The 27,391-nt window shown below is 39.7% G+C and overlaps 1 protein-coding gene across 1 annotated transcript in view; it reads right to left on the reverse strand.

Moving 5' to 3' along the window:
• Positions 1–18,064: 18,064 nt before the first annotated feature.
• LOC100356345 (fatty acid desaturase 2-like protein FADS2B) overlaps positions 18,065–27,391 on the reverse strand; it is a 37,224-nt gene continuing 27,897 nt past the window's right edge. The window contains exons 7-12 of the mRNA XM_002708962.6: positions 24,659–24,735; positions 24,390–24,487; positions 23,329–23,425; positions 21,404–21,483; positions 20,005–20,130; positions 18,065–18,658 (exon numbers count right to left, since the gene is read on the reverse strand). Coding sequence (XP_002709008.1) covers positions 18,607–18,658; positions 20,005–20,130; positions 21,404–21,483; positions 23,329–23,425; positions 24,390–24,487; positions 24,659–24,735 — 530 coding nt within the window. The 3' untranslated portion in view covers positions 18,065–18,606. The remainder of the gene's footprint in view (positions 18,659–20,004; positions 20,131–21,403; positions 21,484–23,328; positions 23,426–24,389; positions 24,488–24,658; positions 24,736–27,391) is intronic.

A 27,391-nucleotide genomic window follows, 5' to 3' on the forward strand; every position in this document is an offset into this window, starting at 1 on the left:
CAGATGCCCACGATGACCCTAGGCTAGGACCGGAACTTAATGTGGGTCTGCCATGTGTGGAGCAAACTCAACTACATGAGCCATCATCACAAGCCCCCTAGGATTTACCCTAGCCAGAAACTGGAGTCAGAACCCCGAGCCAGGTATGCAATCCAGACACCCACATATGGGATGAATCTTGACTGCTATGCCAAATACCTGGCCTCACTAATAGTTTTTTTTCTCTGAATTATCTGCTTATATATGTTACCTTTTTAAAAGTGTAGTCATTTTTTTTTAAAAAAATATTTATTTACTTGAGAAGTAGAGTTATAGACAGTGAGAGGGAGAAACAGAGAAAGGTCTTCCATCTGCTGGTTCACTCTCCAAACGGCCACAACAGCCGGAGCTGTGCTGATCAGAAGCCAGCAGCCTCCTCCAAGTCTCCCACATGGACACAGGGGCACAAGAACTTGGGCCATCTTTTATTGCTTTCCCAGGCCACAACAGAGAGCTGGATTGGAAGGCAGAGCAGCTGGGACTCGAACTGACACCCATATGGAATGCCGGTACCTGCTACGCCACAGCACCGGCCCAATGATTCTATATTAATATGGTTCAATAAGAAAGCCAACAGGATTTTCTTATTTCTCAGTCTTTAAAGACATGGCAAATGTTTGGGAGGTACAGAGAATTTTTACCTGCTACACCACAGGACTGGCCTTTAATTTTCAATTTTTAAATTTAAGTAACTGAATCAATTTATTTTCATGTAGTATATGAAATAAGTTTTCAGTTCTAGTTCCCCATTCAGTATCTGGTCATTATTTCAACACTATCTGTTGATAATCCATCTATGCCTCATGACTGAAATCACATGATTATTGTATATTGATTCTCTTATGTTTTTAGAGTATATATACATTGTTCCTAGTGTTTTTGGTATATTCACATGTTGTGCATCTACTAACAGAGACAGAGAAAGAGAGATATCACTTTCATCTGCTTGTTCACTTTGCAAATGATTACAACAGCCTTGGTTAGAACCTAGAGCTGGGAACTCAATCCAGGTTTCCCATGTGGATGGCAGGAACTCAATTGTTTGAATCATCATCTGCTACCTGCAAGAGCTTGGTATGGTACCCAGCTATTTCTTTCTTTTTTTTTAAAAAATATTTTGTTTATTTATTTGAGAGGTAGAGTTACAGACAGTGAGAAGGAGAGACAAAGAAAGGTCTTCCATGCGTTGGTTCACTCCCAAAATGGCTGCATTTATTTGAACTTTGCTGATCTGAGGCCAGGAGCCAGGTGCTTCTTCCCAGTCTCCCAAGTGGGTGCAGGGGCCCAAAAACTTGGGCCATCTTCTACTGTTTTCCCAGGCCATAGCAGAGAGCTGGATTGGAAGAGGAGCAACTGGGACTAGAACTAGTGCCCATATGGGGTGCCGGTGCCGCAAGTAGATTAACCTATTGCACCACAGTGAGGCCCCAGGACCCAGCTATTTCTTTTTCCTTTGTTTTTGGTTTTTTTTTTGGCAGGCAGAGTGGACAGTGAGAGAGAGAGAGACAGAGAGAAAGGTCTTCCTTTTGCCGTTGGTTCACCCTCCAGTGGCCGCCATGGCTGGCGCGCTGCAGCCGTCGCACCGCGCTGATCCAAAGGCAGGAGCCAGGTGCTTCTCCTAGTCTCCCATGGGGTGCAGGGCCCAAGCACTTGGGCCATCTCCACTGTACTCCTGGGTCACAGCAGAGAGCTGGCCTGGAAGAGGGGCAACCGGGACAAAATCCGGCGCCCTGACCGGGACTAGAACCCGGTGTGCTGCCGCTGCAAAGCGGAGGATTAGCCTATTGAGCCGCGGTGCCGGCCCCAGCTATTTCAATATGGGATGTGGCATCTACCTATCTATCTGTCACTCTGTCTCTTCCTCTTTTCCAATCTGTGGGTTCACTCTTCAAAAGCCCACAACCCATCTGGGGTTAAAACCAGAAGCTGGGAACTCAGTTCAAGTCTCCCACAAGGTTGGTGGGAATCTCTTTAACTTTAACAGAGCCATCACTATTCCTTCTAAGGTTCTTCTTAGCAGAATGTTGGAGTCAGGTGCCAGAGCTAGATATCAAATCTAGGTATGTGGGACCTAAGCATCTCATTGTCTTAACCAGTAGGCTAAATGCTCACCCTTGTAGCAGCTTTTGACTTGAAGTCTGTTTTATCTGGTAAGTATAGCCACTTGAGCTCTCTGTTGCTTTTGATTTGCATGTGATCTCTTTTTTACCATTTGGTTTCAGGTTTTCTGTGTCCTAAAAGTAGGCAGAATACAACTGGATCTTGCTTTTCACAGATTTAGCCACTTTATATCTTTTGGTTGGAGAAGTCAATCTTTTTGTATTTGAAGTAATGACTGACAGGTGAGGACTTATGTTGCTATTTTGTTAATTGTTTCCTGACTACTTTGTGGTTCCTTTTCCTCCATTCCTGTCTTCCTCTGGGATTTGGTGATTTTCTGATATGAAACACTTTGACTTATTTCTCTTTCTCTTGTGCATCTCTAGTGTAGGTTTTTGTTTTATCATTGCCATGACTCTTACATAAAACTTTCTAATAGTCTATTTAACCATTTTATATTTTTGTCTTCCACTTATATATTTTTGTTTTTATAATTTACTTGTTACATTGCACATCATTAAAAGTTTATTATAACTGTAGTTGTTTCAATATTTTGGTCTTTCATACTTGAGTTATTTATATACCATCATCATATTGTTAGAGTATTCTGAACTTGACTACATAATTAACTGTACCAATGAGTGTTATACTTTGATGTTTTTCATGCTACTGATTATCATCTTTTCATTTCTGCTTAAGGAATTTTCTTTAAAATTTCTTGTAAGACAAGTCTAGAGGTAATGAACTCTCTCAGCTTTGTTGATCTGAGAGAATCCTTGTTTTTCCTTCATTTCTGAAGGACAGATTTTAAAGTTAGAGAATTCTTCCCAGCAGGTTTTTTTCTTCTTCTTTCATTATGTTGGGTATCATTCCATTGTCCCTGATCTTTAAGGTTTCTGCTAAAATTCCACTGAGTTTTATGGGGTTCCCTCATAACTTATGGTTCTCTTTCATTTTGCTGATACTGAATTCTTCTTTACTTTGTTTTTTGATGGTTTGATTGTAGTATATTGAAGAATGTGTATTTAGACAGAATGTCTGGGAGGGAATTTTGAGCTTCAGGTACCAGAAGTCTAGTATTTCTCTCGGATAGAGGAAGTTTTTAGCCTTTATTTCTTTAAATAAGCTTTCTTCCTCTTTCTGTCTTATCCTTCTGAGACTTTCATAATCCACATATTAGTTCACTTTATGGTATCCATGAATGCTCAGGCTTTCGTCATTCAATTGTTTTTTCTGTTTTGATTGGATAATTTCAAATAGCTGGTATGGGTTCAGAGATTCCTTCTTTTATTTGCTTAAGTCTGTTTTTAAAATAATTGCATTTTTCATTTCATTTACTGTTTCCTACAGCTTCAGCATTTCATTTAAAGTCTGTACTGTGCACTTAATTTTTTAATCCATGTTTATTGAAGTTCTCAATAAATTTGAATCCATTATCTGAATATTTGCAAAGTGGCATACATTGTTCTTGTTGTGCTTTGACTTGCCAAATGCTAATTGTAACAAAAGAGCAATTCACACCAAACTTGCTAGTGATGATCAGTGTTGCTTGTGTTGTTTCTCTGCCATCAGTTGTTCCACTTTACCTTGTGCATTAACTATTCAGTAATTCTGTTTTCTTGGTATTTATTTTTATTATTTTTTAATTAACAAATAATAATTGTAAATATTTCTAGGACCATTGTGTGATTATGACACATGTATACATACTTATACTTTCTTTGTGATGAGAGCATTTAAAATCGATTCTTTTACAGGTTTGATATGTTATCCCATGTAGCAATAAAAAAAATAGTTAATATCTATAAAAAAAATATAGAGTTATTATTACTTACAGTCATCATGCCACATAACAGATCAACAGAACTTACTCTGTTTAGCCTAAAGTTTGTAGCCTTTGGCCAACTTTCTCTTCCTCTGCCAACCACCACTCCCAGTCTCTACTTTGTACCATCATTCTACTCTCTCATTCTATGAATTCAACTTTTTAAGATTCTACATATACACTAGACCATGCAGTATTTGCTCTCTTGCTCTCTCTATCTCTCTCTCTGTATGCCTGGCATATTTTACTTAGCATAATATTCTCTAAATTCATCTACGTTGGGGCTGGTATCATGGCTCAGCTGGTTAAACTGATGCCTATGACACTGGCATCCCTTATTGGAGAGCCAGTTTGAATCTTGGATGCTCTGATTATGATCCAACTCTCTGCTAATGTGCCTGGGAGAAAAGTAGACAATGAATGGTACTTGCCACCTACATGGGAGACTCATCCATCCAGGTCTTGGCTTAGCCTGGTTCAACCCTGGCCATTGTGGCCATTAGGGAAGTGAACCCCTAGATGGAAGATTGCTTTCTCCCCCCTCCCTGCCACTGTCTCTCTGCCTTTCAAGCAAAAAATTAAAAAATCCTACATGTTGTCATAAATAACAATTTCCTTTTTTTTAAAAAATTTTATGACAGAGTGGACAGTGAGAGAGAGAGAGAGAGACAAAGAGAAAGGTCTTCCTTTTGCCGTTGGTTCACCCTTCAATGGCCGCTGCGGCTGGCATGCTGCAGCCGGCACATCACGCTGATCCGAAGCCAGGAGCCAGGTGCTTCTCCTGGTCTCCCATGCGGGTGCAGGGCCTAAGGACTTGGGCCATCCTCCACTGCACTCCCGGGCCATAGCAGAGAGCTGGCCTGGAAGAGGGGCAACCGGGACAGAATCTGGCACTCCCACCGGGACTAGAACCTGGTGTGCTGGCACTGCAAAGCGGAGGATTAGCCTATTAAGCCGCGGCACCAGCCAATTTCCTTCTTTTTTTATAGTATTCCATTGTGTAAGTGCATAAAGACAATGTGATATATATTCACAATCACTCTTGCATCATCTTAGAGTATGCCTAAGAGGAAATTAAAGTTCTCTGTATTACAACTAAGACTAAAGTTATAGTCCCCTTCCATTGGCCATACTTGGACTTCTCAAGTAGTCTTTCAATGCTTTACTAAAGCCAATTAATTTCACTTCTCTTCCATGTGCTCACTACATCCAATTCCAAAATCACTTTGTTAGTTCATACCTTTGTCACTTCTGCTGAGGATTACAGGAGTTTAGTTTAATTGTCTTCCTTCTCACCAGTCTTACATTTCACGAATGAAATCTTTCTTCAATGTGGAGCTTGTGATGAATCTTTCCTGACTAAATTCCTTCCATGACTCACCACGTCTTTCAGGATCAGGTTCAAATTGCTTGACCCAACATGCAAGGCCTTTCACAATTTTGCCACTGCTGTCTGCTCTAAACTCACCAAAAAGTACCTCTGCTTCCTTGCAAACCTAGCCATTTTTTTCAATGTCTCTGAAATCCTTCGCCTCCTGATTTTTTTCCACATTTCCAGTGTTTGTGTTTCTGCTTAATTCATACTCATCCTTTGAGTCTGGGTTTCAGGAAATAGGCACCTTGTTCCTCTCTCACACATTGGGACTTAAATATTTCTCCAGTTCTTTCTCTAGCAAATAAATACAACTATTCTGGATCATGAGCTCCTTGGAGGCAAGCGAACTTACTTATTTTTGTGTGGGTGGTGTTGCATGATGTATGGAACCAGTAAAATTTAAATATTCATAGATCAAATGAGTGAATAAATATGAGTAAATATGACATGGTTTTTGATAGATAAGTCTACCCTTATATTTTTTGTTGAGAGGCCATCTCTTAGAGGAAAAACAAACCCAATTGAAGAAAAAGATGGCACAAAAATTTTCAAGCATGATGCACTTGGTTTGCTTTCATTTTCCAAAGGACTGAGGGTCATAGATCATGCATTGGATTGGAGATCCAGGCAAAGGCCTTATTATATAGGGACTTCAGAGTAATGGTGAGGAGTTTTAGATTTTATTCTAGGTGTGATAGGGAGTCACAGTAGGATAAATGAGGGTGGTGACATTGCACAGATCATTGCATTAGACAGATTATTCTTGCTACTGACTGGAGTATAGATGATAAGAGTAAAAAAGGAAGTCAAGAGACCATTTATGAGGCCCATGTACTCATCCAATTGAGAGATAACAGTGTCTTGGAATAGGTAGTAAAAGGGAAATGGAGAGACTGGTACTTAATTGCACTACTTTGAGAAGGTGAATTTATAGAAATTGCTTTTGGATTGAATTTAGGAGTGAGAGAAAAAGGATGATAAAGTTTGACTCTTAGATTCTTGTTCTGACCAATTGTGTCAATGGCAATGACATTTAACTGTGATGGAGAAGATGGAAGGAGCAAATAAAAATAAAGTGCAGATGAATCAGATAAGACGTTACTAAAAAAAAAAAGTAAAATCCCAAACAAACCTGCCACCAACAAATAACCTAATCCTTAGTATAAATGAAACATAAAGTGGATTGCTAAAGGTTTTTTCTTGAAACTGAAAATGGTGGAAAGCTGCTAACAGATGTGCAGAGAGGTCCAATGAGATGAGGACGGTGTTCTGTCAGATCCTTTAAAGAACTTCTCAATAGCTGAGTCGTGGAGCAAAGAATCCATGGAGAAGCCAATAGTTCTGGGAGCAGGTGATGATCCAGGCAGCCTGATGCAAAGGCAAACAGAAACAAAGCAACAAGAGACCCTCTTCTTGCTAGCCCTTAGCTGCTTAAACAAACAAAGGGACCTACTGGAGTTCATGAGGCTGAGGCTAGCTGATCTCTTCCTGACTTTTATTAGACATGAGCAGGTGCTCCACAATGAACCAACCAGCTTAAAAACAAACAAAAAACCAAAACAACAGAGTAGCTGGTCTCCAAATTCCTTCCTTTTTAGTGTAGTCTGTCTCTGAGGGAGCACAAAGAAGCCACATCGGCCCTTGTCACCTGAAATAAGTGTGTGTTTATTACCACACCATTTTATCATACAAAGAATGTGAACCTTTCCTGGATGCCTGGCTATGATTCATTTTAGTGACTCTGCTTTGGCCCTCAATTCCTAAAACATTTTAATGTGAGATCATTTAAAAAACTAGCAGTAGTTTCATGCACACTGAAATAGTTTCATGGACAGAGAAAGGTCAGATTTATAATGATGCACTTTTCCTGGATTTATCTATTGTCCAAAATGATTGATGCCTTATGCTTTCTGCATGGCCAAGAGATTTTGTTTCAAAAAGTGGAAGATGCTCAGTAATCAATCATTCAACAGATATTTATGGAGTTCCTGGTTTCATCCTGGCACTGTTATACTTTGTGAATTGGAAAAGTGAATAACTAGAGATAAGTTCTTGACTCTCAGGAAATTTGTGTTCTGATATGGAAGATATATATATATATGACTAAATTATTAATAAAACGTTGAGAGCATGTTGAAGAATAGCCTGAACTGTAGGCACAGACAGTCCCTCTGGCAATCAGACTTGTTAAAGCATCAGAGTAGATAAAAAATTTAGCCACATTCTTGTCTAATTTGGTAAGTGATAAAGTTTTGCCACCAGTGCTTGCTTATTCTATAAAAGCGCATTAATTCCTTACAGATTTTAATTTTCGCTGCCACTATTTTTGATACAGATATGGACCATCTTAGTTTTTGTTTTTATCGTTTACTCTGTGTTAGTATTATCTTCTCATAAATTGTCACCCCTTTGAGCCCAGAACATTGATTCTGTGTGCTTGCAGTGCATCTTAGCTGCAACACACCCTCTCCATAGTCATCTGTTGGAGTCCTGGAAGCTAAAGCATAAAAGTCCAAATGTTACTTCTTCAAATGTTACTGTATAGGACATTCCTGGTAGTTTTGTCCTGGCATACTTTAGCCAGCCCCGGGCCTTTACTAGGAGATGTGTTTGGCATCTTGTAGGGGGAGAACAATAGTCCTTCAAAAACAATAATTATTGAGCACCCACTCTGAGCCATGATGAGTTCTGGAAACATAACAGCGAAGAAATCCATCATACCTTGCTGCTCCAAAACCAGCCTAGTGTCTAAGATGCCCATGTCCCACGTTGGAACACCTGGCTTTGATTCCCATTCCTGGCTCCTGGCTCCAGCTTCTGGCTAATGTAGATCCCAAGAAGCAGTGGTGATGGCTCAAATAATTGGGTTCCTGCCACTCATGTTGGGAAACTTGGATTACATTCCTGGCTATCAGTTTCTGGCACAGCTCTGGCCATTGATGGCACTTGGGAAGTGAATTGGTAGATGAGAGTGCTTTCTCTTTATCTGTTTGTTTCAGATCCCTTCAGCTCTACCAAGTTTTACCTTAATAAAGCATGAATCAGAAGTCAAATTTTCTTGGTGTGAGTCAAGGTTTTGGATTTGTTCTAAAGGGAAGGGGACCCAGATCACTCTTGTGAAACTTCTTCCACTGAATGAGCAAACACTCCAAATTATAGGCTTTAAAAATTCCATCCACTCAGGTTGGAACTCCAGGAAGATTCGTCTTGAAGTTTCACAAAGCACAAATTAGAAGAGTGAGGAAGTTGTAGGTGGAGAGACCAGCTTATGGCTATTGTGAGAACCTACTTGCCTACTGAGCAGTGAGCTTCTGAATGACAGCTGGACACTGGGCAGCCATTATCAGGAACATCTGCAATGCTTTGGCCTGAGAAGACAGATTATTTGTTGTCTCTGGCATTATGTTTTGACATTTTGTGACTTTGATTGTTGCTCTTAATTGGAGGTTTTTGTGGGTCAGGCTGAAGTGGTCAAGCTCAGATCATCTGAGACCCAGTTTAAATTTGGTTTTGACTAGGATTTTTGACTTTTGCAAGTAAATCGCTCTCTTAGTACATTGAACAGGGCCTAAAATCTATAGAAAATAATCCCCACTACTCACATTCTAGGGTAGATTGATGGGGGTGAAGGGAGTCCTGGAAGAAGGGATGTATTGACAGGAAGAAGGAATTGTAGGACTTAGGGTAGTGGTGATTTACCAACCAACATTGTAGCATCTTAATATTTTAATAACTGATACAGATGAATTATTAAATAATCTACATGCAAGTAGGACTATCAACAAAATCTAGACATGTTCACTTTCTATGGTGTAGACTAGAACTTTCCATCCTGTGTGCTGGGACATCTTGATATGCCAATATTGATCCCCTTGTCCGCATATGGGGCCTGGGACAGCTACAGTTCCTAGGTTGATCACCGTGGGAGATGAGTGTCCTATTCCACCTAACCACATACTTCATATAAACTTTATAATTTTATGTTTGTGCCGTTTCAGAAATAATTTTTTGTGGTATGGAAATATATTTATCTGTGTTTTCAAAAATGATGACATGAAAGGGTGCTTCAAAAAGGTCATGTAAAATACAATCAAAACAAAGTTATTTTGCTGTAAGAAAGTGGGTGATATCTAGCAGATTATTAGAGAAAATGTTCCTACGGAATTTCCTTTTAATACCATAAAAGATGTTTAAATGCAAATCCTCAATTTTGCTCCATCTGCTTTTCCTCCTTGGTTAAAATCACCAGTATCCAAACTTTGTATAGTCTCTCAGTTTCTCCCAGTGTTTAATTACTGTATTATACAGATCCAATTTCTACAAAGTGTCTCTGCTTATTCTCTTACATTTCATACTTGTATGACCAGTCACATATAAGTTCTTAATATTTCTTTTTTTCTTTCAAAAACCCAAATAGGTTGATTTTAATAAGTTCCTCTAGATACACATTTATTAGCTACTGAAAATTGAAGCAACACATCAAAAATTTTGGTTATTATAATTTGAACATTTGAAAACCAGAAAATCTAATTATCTGCTGATTATTATGTGGTAGTCAAAATATCCAATGTTTTCTTTACATTCCTTTCCTACAACTTACTTTGCACTTCAGATCTTAGTGATGGATCTTATTTCATACTTGGAACTTACTGGGAATACTTGGAACTTACTGGTGCTTCTTTGGGTCAAAGAAAAAAATACTAAAGTATACTAGAAATCATTCAAATACATTTAAACTAATAAATTACTGGTATCAGGGCTGGCGCCATGATGCAGTAGGTTAATCCTCTGCTTGCAGTTCTGGCATCCCATATGGGCGCTGATTCTAGAGCCGGCTGCTCTTCTTCTAATCCAGCTCTTTGTTGTGGCCTGGGAAAGCAGTAAAAGATGGCCCAAGTCCTTGGGCTCCTGCACCCATATCGGAGACTGGGAAGAAGCACCTGGCTCCTGGCTTCGGATCTGTAGAGCTCCAGCTGTTGCGGCCATTTAGGGAGTGAACCAATGCATGGAAGACCTTTCTCTCTGTCTCTCCCTCTCACTGTCTGTAACTCTACCTCTCAAATAAATACATAAAATCTTTAAAAAAAATTATTGGTATCAAGGTAGGAAAAGAAAGACATCATAGAACTCATATGATAAGTTATCAGAATTATTGATATACAAGTCTACCTTAAAGTAGAATAGCTTTATATACTACATAAAATTACCAGCAGAACAGTGTAAGGCTTATGCCAAAATTGACTCTGTGTCACAATGAATTCCTATCCTAGCATTCTTGGAAGGATCTCATCCTGAAGCTACATTTAAATGGCTCACACCTTGATTCACCCTGAATTCCTTAAATATCAACGTCTCTGCATTCTCTTTAAAGTTGTGAATATCTTTTCATGAAGAAGTATCTCAGTTTCACAAGCCTTTCTCTCCACTCAGTTAATGATGGTCTCACTTCTCTCCTCCTGTTGGACAAGCTACCTCTGATCTGGAACATCTTATGTTTGTCAGGCTGTTCAGTTGGAAGGCTGTTGAGTTGGATCTTCTGGTACAGGGAAGGGACTTTGGTAGTAGGGTTGAGAGTGAAGTTGCTAAGGTCCTTTGTTAACATATATGGGCAGATGGAATGGGAGGCTGAATACTAAGAATTTATTTTAGTAGACTTCCAAAAAGACTCCACGTTCAAGGATGGGGCTTTTGTGGTGGCCCATAGCAGGCTAGTTACAGCTCTGAGGTGTTTGGATTTTGGAGAAAGGTGCGTGTTGGACTCTCTAGGTACTCCAAGGCAGCCTGAAAAGAGCAAAATTACCCATAAAGACCCTGAAAACTCGGTCTCCAATACAGAAGGGTGAAATGTGCAAACCAAGTTGTTATTATTTTTTCCCCAGGTTCTTTCAACAGTCACATGTCTGATCTCGCCACCTGCAACTTACTCTTTTAATATTTTCTTTCCGTTATGTACTTTCAACCCAGATCTTTCTGGGACCTGATTCCAGTTCTACAACTGCTCAGCTCAAAGGCTGTTGCATTTACCTCTGAAGATCCTGCCTGTGGGGAGCAACTCGGACTATACTGTTACTGGAATTAAGACTTATTCTATGCATCTGCTCTCCCACAATATGGCGCTGGGAGAGGAGAAAACAGCTTCTACACAGCTGCCTCCAGTTCAGCCAATAAACTGTAGGACTTGCTCCTGATTGGAGGAGAGCAGCGTACTCGGCGTGTGGGCAGCCGAGTTGGGATTGGCAGAGGAGGACTATAAAGGAGGAGAGAGACGGCATGCACCAGGAACATCTAAGGGGAACACCTGTGCAGCCCCCGAGAGAGCCGGCCGGCAGTGTGCCGCTCCCCTGCGGAAGTGGGGAATGTGGCAGGGGGAACCGTCCTTCCACGGAGGTGGAAGGGACGGTAGCCAACCCGGGAAGGACCAGCAGCCAACCCGGGAAGGACCAGCAGCAAACCCAGGAAGGGCCGAGCAGACAAAAGAACAGCGCAGGGTCCAGTGTCGTTCCTCCATGAAGAGGGGGAGCGACACCTGCCAATCAGTATCTCAAGACAGGTTCTTTCACACTCATCTCTGGAGACCCATGTGGTCTACTACACCTTGAGTGTATACTTTCCAGACTAACATTTTGGATGTTTTTTTTTTTCAATATGAAATACATTTAACTTTCCAGACTTATCTGCCATGGCTCTAACAAAATAATTAGTTATACATTAAGGCATTTATTAAATACCCACTTTCTGCATGCAGTGGACTGGGACTGGTGGTAAAATGACGAATAATAGCATCAGGGTCACTGTGCTCATGGAGGTTATGGTCCATTAAGTGATACAGGCAGAGACCAGCTGTGTCACAAGAATTTATATAGAGAGAATTAATCAGGTTAGATAAATCTGGGAATTCCCAGAGAAAACTATGTTTGTAGAAATAATGGAAAATTATTTGGATGCTCTTGAGAAGTCAAGGAAAACTACACGTATGAATAAATGAAGTTTAAATTATAGTGAGGAAACAACTTTGAATGCTGTTCCACAGCAGCTGTAGTCTTTGAACAGAAGGTGGTTCCTGCTCCAGGGCCTTTGTAATTAACTCTGATAGTCCTGTTTAGCAGGATCCTATGGCAGCCTCCTCAGCCTTCATCTCAGATTCACCTTTCCTAGACTCCCTAAACTAGTCTAGTCTCCTGCTTGTCATTCTCTTCACATCCCCTGGTTTATTTTGCTTACGGGTAATTTTCTTGGTTTTTCTTCCATTTACTTGTTTGTTGACTGCCTTCTCCACTAGAGGCAGGATTTCTGCCTCTCTTGATGGCTTCACCAGGCCCAATGCCTGACACCTGGTAGGTGTTCAATAAATGTTGCCAGATGAAAGGACATGATGAATATAAGTGAAACATACATGAATAAATAAAAAAGAATACAAAATTGATTCTGAGTTAATTGATTTGCAGAAAAAGTAACTGTATAATATTCTCTTATATATGAAGCTGGTGCACAATGTTCAGCCATTCTTCATTGAGGAGGAGAAACGTCTTGCTTTCTGCAGAACCTGAAATTTATTATTAAAAATTTCTGGACATTTACTTTGAAGTACACAAAAGAATAAGATAAGCCAATGGGTAGATCAAGTGAATAGATGGATAGATGTAGAAGGAAACAAATTTACTAAAATGTTAAGGTTGAAATCTAGTGATGGCTGCATAAGTATTCACTGTGATAGTCTCTCAATGCTGCTGGCTACAAAATCATATAAACAATTTTGGGAAAGAAAAAGCACCTGCGTATATTCCTGCCCTCAGTAGAGTTTAGCATCAATGCCTTATATTTTCCGCATCTCTAGGACTGTATCAAGAGGGTGGATGACTAACAAGGGAACAATTAAGAAACTCCTTCATAGACCTCAATTAAGCAACACATGGTATATTTAGCAAGATTTCCAACAATGAGAGTTGTGCACCGTGTTTAACTGGAAGTTTGGATCATTAAACTCAGGCTCTTTACTGCTGCACAAGCCCAGGATGTGGATGCTAGTTCTAGGAGATTTAATACAGTCGGAAGTGGAAGGTGACTCGGGGGTGTTACTCATTGCAACAGGAGAAATCACTGTCTCATTTATGACTCACAAGCCTTTCATCTGGGGAAAGCTGGCCCTGTCATTGTTAAAATGATTCGGTGTCCTTCCATTTGTTGGATCTGTGTGACTCTACGGCCTTTCTTGCTTTTGGTAGGCCTGTGATGAGAGAAACCCTCATTAGAGTAATAACAATAATCAGAATCTGAATGGGTGTTCCTGGTTATGAAACCATTCCATTTATCTTCCTCCATTTGACTATTACAACCATGCTTTGATGCATGCATTTGCCACATAATACGCACCACACCTGTTTTATGGAAGCAGAGCTTGTGGTATAATGTAAGCCACCCAGCCAAGTGCCTTATAAAGTACTACTAAATTATTGAGCTGAAATTAAAAACTAGGTTCTTGACTTTTAATCCAGTCACCCCTAATTAACTCCCAACTGGAAAAATAGGCAAATTTTCATTGCTTAATTTTGCCAAGAATTGTGAGGCCTAAGAGGAAATAGGATATCAGAAAAAGCCATGTGAAGATATCCACAGGGAAGATGAATTTTCCATGGACTAAATCCATGCAATGCCACTTCAAAATGTCAAATCAATCCCTCCACGCTGTTCTTTCATGTTTAATGCTGTGTCTGTCTCTTTTGAAATGTTAAACCTCACCTTCACTGTCTTCAACTGAAATTTCCCTTGACTGGTTACTCTTTAAAGATTATTGAGTAGGAGATGGTCAATGGAATTATTTCTAGGCTGCTTTTGTGACTCTTAGAGGCTCCTCTTGTGTTACCCTGCCCAGGTCCCTGTTCTGGTGGAATGTGCTAGGGTGGAGGGTTAGCTACTGTAATGATCATTCTATCAGCTCCTAGGAAGCTATTAGACATATTCCAAAAATGCCAATGCCCCATATTTTAGAGCTTATTAATTTCTCTTGATTTTGGATCTTTGACTTTGGAATTAATGGGCTCTGGATGTTGAGTCAGATATTCCTGGGCCTGAAACTACTCATTCAACTTCTATCTGTGAAATTAAGCAAATTGATTGGCTTCCCTAATTCCTGGGTTTTTCATTTAAGATAAAATGAGTTAATCATAACACCTTTACCTTGATATTATTATGAGGATTAAATGGAATAAAACCCACTAGGTGTATGGCTCAGTATTTATTGATTAATACTCACAATGCTCATAAGTATTGGTAAGAATTTTACCCAGCAATCCTGCTTCTGGTATTTAATAAAAAAAATTGAAAACAGGATCTTAAGGATATATAGTATCTTCATGTTCATTACAGTATTATTTACAATGTCCAAGATGTGGAAAGAATCTCCATCTCCATCAATGTATGAATGTGGTATAATTAAATAAATAAATAATTAAAAACATGTGGTATATATTTATGCATACATTGGAATATTATTCAGCCTCAAAAATGGAAATCTGGGTTGGATGTTGTGAACTAATTGTTTAAGCTATTGCTTGGAATACCTGCATCTTATATCCAAGTATGTGCCAGAGTCCTGGCTACTTTTGTTTGATACCCAAGTATTTGAGTCCCTGCCACCCACATGAGAGACCTAGATGAAGTTCTGGGTGCCTAGCTTGTACCTAGCCCAGTCCTGGCTATTGTGAGCATCTGTGAAGTGAACCAGTGGATGGAAGACCTCTCTCTGTCTCTCCTTTCTCTTCATCACCTTATCTTTTAATAAATAAATAAATATCTAAGAACTAGAAATCCTGCTGTATGTGGCAACATGAATTAACCCTAAAAGCATGACACAAAGTGAAATAAACCAATCACAGAATAACAAATACTGTATGATTTTAATAATATGAGATCTAAAAGTGTCTAACTCATAGAAGCAAAGAATAGTAAAGTGGTTGACAGGAGCTGGGAGTGATGGGCAATTGTTAGTTGATAAATAATGCCTGGAGATGTCAAAAGTCCAGAAAATTTAAAACTTTGGTTTTCAGAAAGTCTGTTAAAGGTGCCAAGAGTAATGGGTATAGCTTCATTTACATAAGGTGAATAATAATTTCCAGATATCTGCTTTACAACATTGCACATACAGACAACAATAGTGTATTGTACATGTAAAATATGTAAAAGGATAGGTTAAGTATGCTCTTATCACACTAATTTTTAAATTTAATAATTTGGAATTTGAATATAAATCAAATTCTCACACATTTTATAAAATTTATCTATTAGGATTAATTGCATTAACAAATTTTTGTTTATTATCAGGAAAATCTTACAATAAAAAAACTTTAAATGATTTTCCAGCCATGGAGTGTAAATTTCATCTATAGCCATAAAAAATCAAGGATACAAAGAAACTTCTGATGAGTTATTATACAAAAAGATGTATTTTCTTGAGAGAACAAGAAGGACTTTAAGTCACAACTCCTCAGAATTAGCATCTATCTATCGATTCATTCCTTCTTTTAACACATATTCATTGTGTACATAAAATAGCCAGCAATCCCTTTTTCTATGAACATAGCAAGCCAAAAGAGAAGTGGTTCAGACATCAGGAGCAAAGACCAGTGGTAGAAGAGTGTGTGAAACCTAGATAGTCACTGAGGCTATTGTAGAGGGGTCAGCAGCCAGAGTGCCACAAGTGGGGAAGGACACAGGGGACAGTCTTACAGCTTGGTCTTTATTCCTGGAGTCGTAAGAATCAATTGAACAGTTCAGGTAGAGATGAAACTGAACTCTTAGGAGTCATGTGGTTTAAAGAGGCAGGAATGTGACTGATTAAACCACTTTCATTCATTTACCCATGGAGGAGAGCCTTATAGCATGAAGGGCAGAAGTTAAATGACTTGCAGTATTGGTCATGTAGATTTTAACTCAGTGCTCTGTGGTCTGGAGAACTGAGCTCAATAGTTTTTTGTTTTTCTCAGGAAAGCATATTGAGTAAGCTATAGATACATAGTCAGTGCTTCACCAAATGCAAGCACCAATCACCTCAAGGTGAGAGAGAGAAATGAGATGAGATAGTGAACTCAGGAAACTGATAATTTTATTGACTAGCAACTCAATAAACAAGTTAAAATTTACTCCATGGATAAATTTTTATTCACATCTGGCTTCTTTTCCCACTATGACTCTCAATTTGTATTTACTATTCTCTTGGTTCTTTTTATAATGTTACTATATGTTTATGAATCCTTAAAGAAGATATTGTTTTATTTACATCTTTTTGTAAACCACAGAAATACAAAGGATCATAAGAGATCACTATGAACAATTATGCACCAACAAACTATGTGACCTGGAAGATACTGATAAATTCCTAGAGACATATGACTGACCAAGGTTGAATCATGAAGAAATAGAAAATATGGAGATCAATAATGATCGAGGAAACTAAAGTATGAATCAAAAGCTTCCACAAAGAAAAGAAAGATCAAGATAGCCTAGTACTTTTCTTTTTTTTAAAACTGGTTTCACATTTCCCCTATCCAAACCTACCAAATCTCCCAGGTGCCTTCAAAGTTACACAGTAACCAACACTTTGTGGAACTACAAAATGGACTAGTTTTAACAGAGTGGGGGAAAGCCTTTGAAGTAATTAGGTTTGCCCAGGGAGGGGTCAGGTTACTATTTCTAGTGACCAGAAAGACAAACAATTCTTGAGAATCTCTGGGAGTTGGATGAGGGTATGCAGAACACTAACCGCTATACCCACCCGCCCTCACTTTCCTGGCACCTTTGTGCAGGCTGAAGAAATCATCTATAGATCCATTAGCAGGAAAATCTGAGCTCTTGCCACATCCACCATGAGGAATCATGAAATCAACAGAGATTTTCACCCTTTTCATCATCTGTTCAACCTTTTCAGTTGGTGTTATTCCCATTTTAATTCTTCTTCCTCCTAGATAAGTAGTTCTTGTTTTCTTAACTTTGGCTTGCTTGGGTAGCTCCTTAGGGGCCCTGAGTGATTTACTCTCTTGTCTTTCACTCAGGATTTGATTGAGAAACAAATAAACCCAGACAGTGTATTACAGAGTTTGGTGTGAGGGAATGAGTGCTTACTGGTAGAATTTCAGACAATGGATAAACCAATAGTGCAGATCGATTGGAGCTAGAGAAGGCAATTCATGCTATTGTACTTCCCCTCCCTGCAGTTAAGATCAGCTTCAATCCGTTCACCATGCATAGCTGAGCAGAAGTAAACACGGTAGGGCTCTATATGGTCCCGAGACTGTCCACCCATCCTTTGAGTACTGAAATTCTCTTGTGTGAGAGAAAGCTCTCTTGTCCTAAGAGGTATTTAGTGCCAAACTTGAAAAATGTATTGCCATAGCTTAAGGTCTCCAGTGTAGAAAAAGAAACTCTCTCTTATCAGAGTGGTTATTTTGCACAAGTCAGTAGAGAATAGGCAACCAAATTTTACACTCAAGGAACAGTCTATTGTTTAGCTGAATGTAAGACAACTCTAAATATAAAACATAGAACACTAATCTGCTTGATTTATTGCTGTTGAGAGATTGTTAGAAGTTTCTTTAAGAAATTTTATAGATGTATTAATTTCTCCATTTGGAGACCAATTGTGTATATATATATATATATACACACACCCTAATGTATGTATATATCTACTTTGTAATATATGTTGGTACAATAATGAAAATCCAAAATCAATATTGAAATATTTGAAGAGATTTTAATGTTAATCATGTTTAATTTTAAAGAAAAAGTTCATATATTTGAAAAGAAATAAAAATTTGTGCTTCAATAGAAATTTGTTAAATACAACATTATTTTCCAAAAGCAAGTACATTGTTTTCCAAAGTACCCCATCAGATGTTTCTCCTTTGGCTTTCTCCACTTATCCTATCTCTACTTCTTCAGTAAAACTTTTACCTAGTTCCTGCACTTCTGCCCCTTGATTGAGATGACCCAACTAAGGTCTGTTAAGTTCAAGATCCTAATGAAAAAATAAAAACAATGAGCTCCCTTTTCCCTTTTGTAATCCTGGCCAAAGTAATCTTGTGTTTGTTCTGTTTCTCATTCGCAGAGATCTTGTTGGAGAGGGTTATCATATGTCTGTGGGATGATTATTCCTGGCACACTCAGACATGCCAATGTGCTAATTAATTCCCAGTTAAGCAGGGAGGAGCTCTTGCACATCCACCACCCCCCATCAGAGATGCAATTAAACACATGTTAAGGCAGATGTTCTGCTTCATGTTTCATAGTAGGCATCCATCCAAAGGGCTGCAGATTTCTTCAAGGCCCTGTAGGTGGAGCAAATAAAATCATCAGGCAGGTGCAATTCTATTGAAACAAGAATTCATCCATGGAATATTTGCTTGCTTGCCTGGTTCAGATCAATCTAGTAGTTTCCATTTTTATCAGACATTCTTGTTTGACCAATAGAAGCAGTTAAATATATTGTTCTTAACGGGTGAGTTTTTTTTCCTTTCATGGAGGAGATTGAACATTTCCCCCATTTTATTTTCTTCTGTAGCTATAGACTTATATGGCAATCCATCCTTTATCTGCCCACCTACCCCAGTTTTCTAATGCCAAAGATATGATTTTTCTAGGCTAGGATACAAAAATGGAGAGGCCAGATGAGGAGTCCTGTTCTCACAGAGTTCCTCATCTAGCTTGGCAGACATGGAAAAGATAATTTATTACAACACGTTATGTTACCACAGATGTGGTGTGGTAAAGATCACCAATGAAGGGATCCAGGTCCTTCAAGAATATGTGACAAAGGTAGTTTTGGGGACCAGTGAAGACTGAAATAAGGAAAATATATTTGAGATGAACCTTGGAGATTGAATGGGAAATGGACAAGGTGACATAAGGGAGGTTGTGGTTTGGAGGAATGTTCCAAGCAGAAGAAAAAGTGGCAAGCAAACAAAATGACCAGGAGAGGGGGGTTTTGTAGCAACTGAAAATGGGTCACAAATCTGGAGGACAGAGATGCAGGAAAAGAGCAGTGGAGCAGTGAGGCTGAGGCAGTAGGCAGAGATTAATCCCATCAGGCCTCGCCTTGTTGGTGGTATTCAAAATACATTTTGATTTCCCCATCCTAAAAGAAAGAGAAAGTTGTTAACCCCAGACTACTGACTGCTATTTTGACCAGCACAACATTCTGAAGGAAACTCAGTGTGAACGCCTCTGGATGAGCATGAACTTTCAATCTCAGTAAAGCTTCACTACCCTGGCCTGGCCAGCTCAGCCCAATTTGCACATTTGTGTCACCCTGGGTGCTGCAGACACCTTAGGTTGCAACACTGGACCAGGTGACTTGATAAACTTTTAAAGTATGTGTGAAGCCCTTTTGAGGGTGCAGAACCAAAAACGCAGCCTTTTGTTCCAACAAGCTTGAAATATCATCAAGTAGTAAGGCATATTTACTAAGAAGTTCCCAAAAGCAATAGAAAAATGGTTATGTATTTCCATTATCATTGATTTTGTTGCTGTTGATCCCTGCAGAGTGTTGTGTCCATTTTGGGTTCAAGGGTATCCCTTAATGGCTCTTGGGTGAATGAAAACAAGCCAGTGAATAGTCTGGGGGTGGCAGTGAAAAGAGATGAGAGCTATAAGCTGGAAGAAATTATGTTATTACCTGACGATATCTCCAAACGCTCGCAACATGGGCTTATTCACGTACTTCAATCCATGCTTGGCACACAGTGATCTCACTAGAGGTGCCACTTTGTGATAATTATGCCGCGGCATCGTGGGGAAGAGACTAGAGAAATGGACAAGAGATATGAAACAGATCTAAACAGAAATGCAAAAGAGTTCTCTTTCTTCCATTACCAGAAATGAAGACCCACCTTGACTTTGCACAATGTTTCTGTTCTAGGAAGTTCAAAAACCCTTGACAAAACACTCTCCTCTTATCTCTTAACATGTAAGCCGTGTGGGTGAGCCTTGTGGGTGTTAAATGTTTGGGAGATGCTAATAGAATAAATAGTAGCTCCACTGAATATGTTTATTTTTGGCCAAGGTTATCTACTGATCAGCCAGGTGACTGACTTGGGTTTTAATCTCTCCTTCTCTAAAATATAAATAATAATCCTTTAATGTTGTGCTGAGGTTTCAAAAGACTATTATAAAAGGAAGGATGAGAAAATCTCATGTGCAGGTATAAAATCTTTCTTTTTCCTGATTATTCCAGATAAAGAGAAAGTGGAAATTTCTTCCCTGAATATTGTGGAGAGATTGATGCTCCAGGATTATCCTTTTTCTTTTTCTTTATTATATGTCTACCTATTGCCAAAAAAGCCTTTTAGAAATTACATCAGGAACCGGTTTTCATTGTTGGTTATTTTATAATTTTGCTTGAAAAAGATATTTAAATTAAATTGTAGTTAAATTTCAACACAACTTGATTACCCAAAGAGTATTCTCTTCCTCAAGTTTCACTAGCAAAGTAAAAGCACAGAGAACAATGACCAATTTCCAAGTCTGTGTGTCTGCAACTGAGTCACGTTCAGATTCCACTTCACTTTATCACAATTGTTAAAGCCCCTTCTTCCCCCGCCCCCTCTTTTTTTATTTATTTGACAGATAGAGTTAGACAGTGAGGGAGAGACAGAGAGAAAGGTCTTCCTTCTGTTGGTTCACCCCCAAAATGACCACCACGGCTGGCGCTGTGCTGATCCGAAGCCAGGAGCCAGGTGCTTCCTCCTGGTCTCCCATGTGGTGCAGGGCCCAAGCACTTGGGCCATCCTCCACTGCCTTCCTGGGCCACAGCAGAGAGCTGGACTGGAAGAGGAACAACCAGGACTAGAACCCGGTGCCCAAATGGGATGCCGGCGTCGCAGGCGGAGGATTAACCAAGTGAGCCATGGTGCTGGCCCCTCCTTCCTTCTCTTAACATTGATGCTGATAAAGAGTAGCCTTTAGAGAAAAAGATTTATTTTTCTCTTTTTCTGAAATCCTGAGCTTGGAGCTCTGCTCTGAACTTTGGGGCTAAATGACTACCTCTATCCTACCATGAACTTTCTATCACTCACTGGTGCTCGATTTGGAAGTTCAGGTGCCCTGTAAACCAATCGTTGAAAAAGGACTGTTCAATATTACAAGTGGCCAAAACCTGCAAAGAAAAAAGGTCACATTAAATATAAATGAGCCAAAGTGTCAAACAAAGGACATGTTTATTTGTTCTTTTACTCAGTCTACCCTTCTTATAAGTGTGTATTGTATACCTATGTTGTATAAGAATCTGTAAGGATCCTGAATCTGTATATATGAAATGCATGAAATTTGTATAACTTAAATAAAAATTTTAAAAAAGAAACTATAAGGAATATTAAAGACATACAATCTTAAGTCTCAGGAATTTACAATTTAAAAAGGCAGTAAGATTTTTCTATAAAGTACATAAAAGGCAACAGATATGCAAAACAATGCAGGATTTGAGGAAGAAAGTCATTATTGACCTTGGTGTCATGAATGAAGACTTTGGAGGTGGGATTATAGACTCTGGTTGAGATTGTCGGGGTTGTAGACCATTTCCACAGAGTGGACTTGAAGGACTTCTGAATGAGAAGTGAGGCATTCAAGGGTCTAGCCAAAGGTTCTATGCACAGAAATGTGTTCCAACATAAATAGTTTCCTTTGTATTCTTATGTATTTTATTTGAGGCATTTAAATAACATTATCTTGAGAAGGAGTTCATGGGCTTCTCCAGACTGGCAAGATTAACATCCAAATGAATGCCATCTTATTCAATGCCTTTTGAGGTTTAATTCTAGCTGAGATTTTTGCCATTTTGAATGTTGTATGTGATAATTCTATGTTAGAGTTAGCCAAAGTGTAATTTAGAGAATCTTAAGGTCTCCAGGTCACCTTCATGAGATCTGCAAGGCCAAAAACTATCTCACTTCTTGTTCTATGGTGGAATTTTCCTGATGTTATTAAACTTGATATGGCATTATCACTCTGATGATATCATGTTTGGGATTTATTCTTGTTATTTTAACATTAATGAATAAACAGATATTTATTAAATTTTTAATTATCCATTTTCACTTCAAATACAGTAAACACCAATGGATAAAATCCCACATAAACAAAAGCTCTTTGAGGTTATCAGTATCAATAACTTTTTTTTTTTGACAGGCAGAGTGGACAGTGAGAGAGAGAGAGACAGAGAAAAAGGTCTTCCTTTGCTGTTGGTTCATCCTCCAATGGCCGCTGCGGCCAGTGCGCTGCGGCCGGTGCACTGCGCTGATCCGATGGCAGGAGCCAGGTACTTATCCTGGTTTCCCATGGGGTGTGGGGCCCAAGGACTTGGGCCATCCTCCACTGCACTCCCTGGCCACAGCAGAGAGCTGGCCTGGAAGAGGGGCAACCGGGACAGAATCCGGCACCCCGACCGGGACTAGAACCCGGTGTTCTGGCGCAGCAAGGCGGAGGATTAGCCTAGTGAGCCGCGGCGCAGGCTAGTATCAATAACTTTTAAGAGTGTGAAGCAGTTGTATTATTTTCGTTATTATAAGAGAGAGGACATTGAAAACACCAGGAATCTGGCAGGCTAGTGAAGGAGTCTTCCTAACTTTAGATAGTAGCTATAGACATGAAGTGATAATGTACTATTTTAAGTAAATCTCTTAAAGTGACTTTGGGAATAACCATTACAGAGTAGGCCAAATCTGTCCTCTGGACTTCAGTTGACTGATCCTTTGTTTAGAGCAAAAAGGCTCTATAATTAAGTTGCGTAGGTTCAAACTTCCTAATTTTGACCTGACACAAGTGACTGAATCTTTTCATGGCTCAATTTTATCATCTGTAAAGTCACAGTAATCATAGTGCCTACCTTAGTAGCTACATAGTTCCTGGCAAGCATTCAATGAGGATGAGTTGTTAGTATTCCAGGTGATTAAAATTTAAAGAGGTATGGTTTGAAGGATTCTCCCTTAGTGATTCCAGCATTTACCTGAGTGCTGAGCCAATCCCGGTTCTCCTCTTTGCTCATTTTCATTGGAATGTGGCTCATCTGGGTAACATAGGCAATCCAGGGACTTTCAAGAAACCTTTTGGGGAGTGAAAAGGAGGAAGTGATGACTCTTTGAGGTATTTCAGTTGCAATCACTGGGCTTGCATAACCACTTGTAGAGCCAGCTGAACATGGGAGGAAATGAAAGAAGTTCAAAGGTTCCAGTAAATGGAAGTCATTCATTTTCCTTTTTGAACTTTTCTATCTACAGGTGCCACACTAGGACATTCAGTCTATCCTGAGGGCGAACGTATGGAAGCAACACTTTCAATGGTTTCTGTAGTTTCTGTGAAATAATAAAAAATACCAGGGTCTCCAAGGACATATGCAAATTAGTTAACAGCCTGGATTTTGTCATCAAATAGAGCTGGGTTCAAGTTCTTTGGCCTTTCCCTAACCTGCTTTATGACATTGGGCAAGTGGTTTAATCTCTGTGAGCTTCACTTCCCTTAACAGAAAAATAAAAATGATTCTATCAACATTGTAGGATTGTACAAGGATTACATCAAATAAGATAATGCAAAGAAAGCCTTAACAAAGTGTCGGATGCATAGTAGCTACCATTATCCTTATAATTACATAGGATTTAGAGTAAGAGTGCAACGGAATGAGGGAGGAATAAAGTAGAAAGTTGAAGGGTGTAATTTGCTAAAAATAAAGTCAAAAGCCATTTGGTTTTGGGAAAATCTATTCTTGGAAAAGAACTTATAAAATTCCTGTGCTGTCAGGGGTTATGATGTCCAATCTAAAGTACTTGGTGGAGGGCAACAGAAATGCTGCAATTAGGATCACAGCAAATGGAAGAAACATGGGCCAGAAAAATTCTTGCAAGGAGCTTGTGTTGTTCACTGATTTCACTGTTTTTATTTTTCATATTTGCTTGGAAATACCTCTGCTTCAGGACATGGGTCATGGTATCCTAGTCTTCTGCTTATCCCACATACCCTAGTGAGAAAGGTAAGAGGACCATCTAGGTTATGAGAACAAAAGAATACTCTTACTTGACCAAATATATGAGCAGAAAGCTTCCAAAAATTCCATAGAAAGGGCTGAATGTGATGAAATATCGGATATAAAAGCTGCTGACGCAGGCAATGTCCTGAAAAGAAAACACTTGAAAGTTAGACGCTACAAATATAATTGCATTTCCTCTTCAATGGGCGGGGGTCCATTCATTTGCTGTCTGCATCTTATGCTTTGTTACTCAAGGAAGCTATATCTGGAGGTCACCAAGTAGGTTCACTTTCAGAGGCTCAGCCAAGTTACTCACCACCCAGTACTTCTTAAGGTACATCATTTGCATGGATTGCAGATTGAAATACACAGGCATGAGGAGAGGGAGCCCAACTGCAAAAGGACAACAACAGCAACAAAAGACAATGTCAGTAGATGAGCAGAATCCGACCCCAATGCAAGTCATCAGGAGTCTGTCTGTTAACATGTCACCCCTGGATGTTGGCTCCGGACAGGAGGCAGAGTGCAGATCCAAAGCCACATCCTGAACTTGGGCTTTCCAAGTCTAAGTTCTAGATTCAAGCTCCTTTAAAAAGGATTGAGAAGTTTTGAAGACTTGAATCACTTTTTTTTTTTTTTTGACAGGCAGAGTGGACAGTGAGAGACAGAGAGAAAGATCTTCCTTTTTCCGTTGGTTCACCCCCAATCGCAGCTGCTGCCAGCGCACCACACTGATCCGAAGCCAGGAGCCTGGTGCCTCTCCTGGTCACCCATGCAGGTGCAGGGCCCTGGCACTTGGGTCATCCTCCACTGCACTCCCGGGCCACAGCAGAGAGCTGGCCTGGAAGAGGAGCAACCGGGACAGAATCCAGCACCCCGACCGGGACTAGAACCCGGTGTGCCAGCGCTGCAGGTGGAGGATTAGCCTAGTGAGCTGCGGCGCCAGCCTTGAATCACTTTTGACGGAGGCATCCTTGAAGAGCTTTTGCTGTGAGCTTTTAAATATTGTAAGGCCAGGCCATTGGAACCCTTCAGTTTTCCCATATGCTCAGGGTTGGGCTCTATCACAATATGTTGGGGTGGCAGAATTAACAACAGTGTGCTCAGTTCCTGGCCGGAGAGTGATTTGTTTGCTTCTACCTCAGAATCATCAAAGCCTTTGAAAGCACAAAGGAATCTTGTGGTCCTTTGCTTGTGGCAAAGACTCTCCCTTGACCAACCTGTAGTCATATCCTCCGAGCCCTCTTCTCGACAAGGTCTCCATCCTTGGCTATGAAGACCGTAAACTCTTGGCACAAATGATTTCATTCGCTTCCCATCCCACCACACACCCACCAAGAAACTTGAGCAAGCACTAGCATAGTCTGTAAGCATCCAAGACCCCATCACTGGGATGACCCCAGTCCTCTTAAAATTCCTGTCTGAAGAACTCAGTTGCCAAAAGAATTTTCTGTTTGTTCCAGGCAAAACATGACTGTAGGCACCTGCTCTTCCTCTTTTTAGAGCATTTACTTTAGAAACTGACACTGGTAAGGCCTTTTCTCTCCTTTTGAGATATATTTTCCACAATCCAGATATATCTTTCTCAAGGACCTAAAAGCTGTCCTTTGGAAATGTAATCATCAAGTATAGAGCCTCTGTCTCTGTGGGAAGGCAGGGACTTAACTTCAACAGTGCCAGTTAGCAAACTCAGATGGTCTGACCTTAGCACATAGACCAACTCCCCTACTTGCACCCTACTCCCTAGTGTTTTCTGTTAAGATATTTTGGCCTTTAAAATTACCTTCTCCACTTTTGTTTCTGCAGAGTTAAGCTCAGCTTATACTGATGTTTCCTCTATTGAAGTAGCCTGAATCAAATTTATCTTGTTCCTTTCAACAAGCGTCCAGCTCATTTTCTCTATGACAGTTTGAGTATGACTTGTTAGTATCCAAGATACTAAGCTGGCATTGAAGAGAAAGATGAAAGAGCTCTTGGTAGTGGTGGTGGCAGAGTAGGGTAGTCTGCTTTGTAAGGGGATCATGCTACAGTGAATAAGCATGGTTAATGCATTCCTTATAAACTAAGGGCATATTGCACTATCACACAGGGGAGGCAAATTAATGAAGCACTATATATTTTTTAAAATTGAGAAAATTCATCACTACCAGACCAGACTTATAAGAAATTACAGTAGAAGCAGCATCATGGAAATTCAAGACACTACTAAATTCACTAACAAAGCAAATACTATCAATAACTAATTAACAAAATGACAAGTATTAGGTCTTATCTATGATCATTAACCTTGAATGTAAATGGATTAAAATTCTCAGTCAAAAGATGACAAGGTTGGATAAGGAAATAAGGCCCAACTATATGCTGCCTACAAGAAACTCACTTCATAAGTAGACACACATAGGCTGAAAATGAAGGATTATAAAAAAGGTATTCCAGGCAAATGGAAACCAAGAACAAGCAGGAGTAGTTATATCCATATGAGATAAAAGAGCCTTTATATCAAAAACTGAAAGAGACAAAGAGGGACATTACATATTGATAGAAGGATTGATTCAGCAAGAAGTAACAATGATAAATATATGTACACACAACACAAGAACCCCTGGACATATACAGAAAAAGCTATTAAAGACAGAGAAAAGTTCAGAAAAGAAACTTCCTTGTGCAAACACATACCCTGTTAGACAGGGTTCACTCTCTCAAAATGGGGTACCAATGTCCTTATTTGTCTTGTCAGTTGTGTGGGGATGGGGCAGATGATGAGTGTGTGATGAGGGAGGCTGAGTCCCTACTGAGGAAGAGGCAGCAGTGATGGTTGACCCCAGATTCCTAACATTTTACTCAGCAGCTGTCCTTCTCAGGCAGGTTTCAGTGTTACAGTGGTCTAGATGTGGGCAGATCACTCCATCTGCAACAGGGTTTTTCAGCCTCAGCAGTGTGGGTGTTTGGAGCCACACAATTATTTGTTAGGAGAGGCTGTCATTTGCATTAGAGAACCTTTAGCCGTCTCCCTGGCTTCTCCTCACTGCCTGTCACTACCATCTCTCCC

This window comes from Oryctolagus cuniculus, chromosome 1 (genome assembly GCF_051225735.1).
Source record: "Oryctolagus cuniculus isolate XC-2025 breed Fujian yellow rabbit chromosome 1, ASM5122573v1, whole genome shotgun sequence".
NCBI classification, from domain to species: domain Eukaryota; kingdom Metazoa; phylum Chordata; class Mammalia; order Lagomorpha; family Leporidae; genus Oryctolagus; species Oryctolagus cuniculus.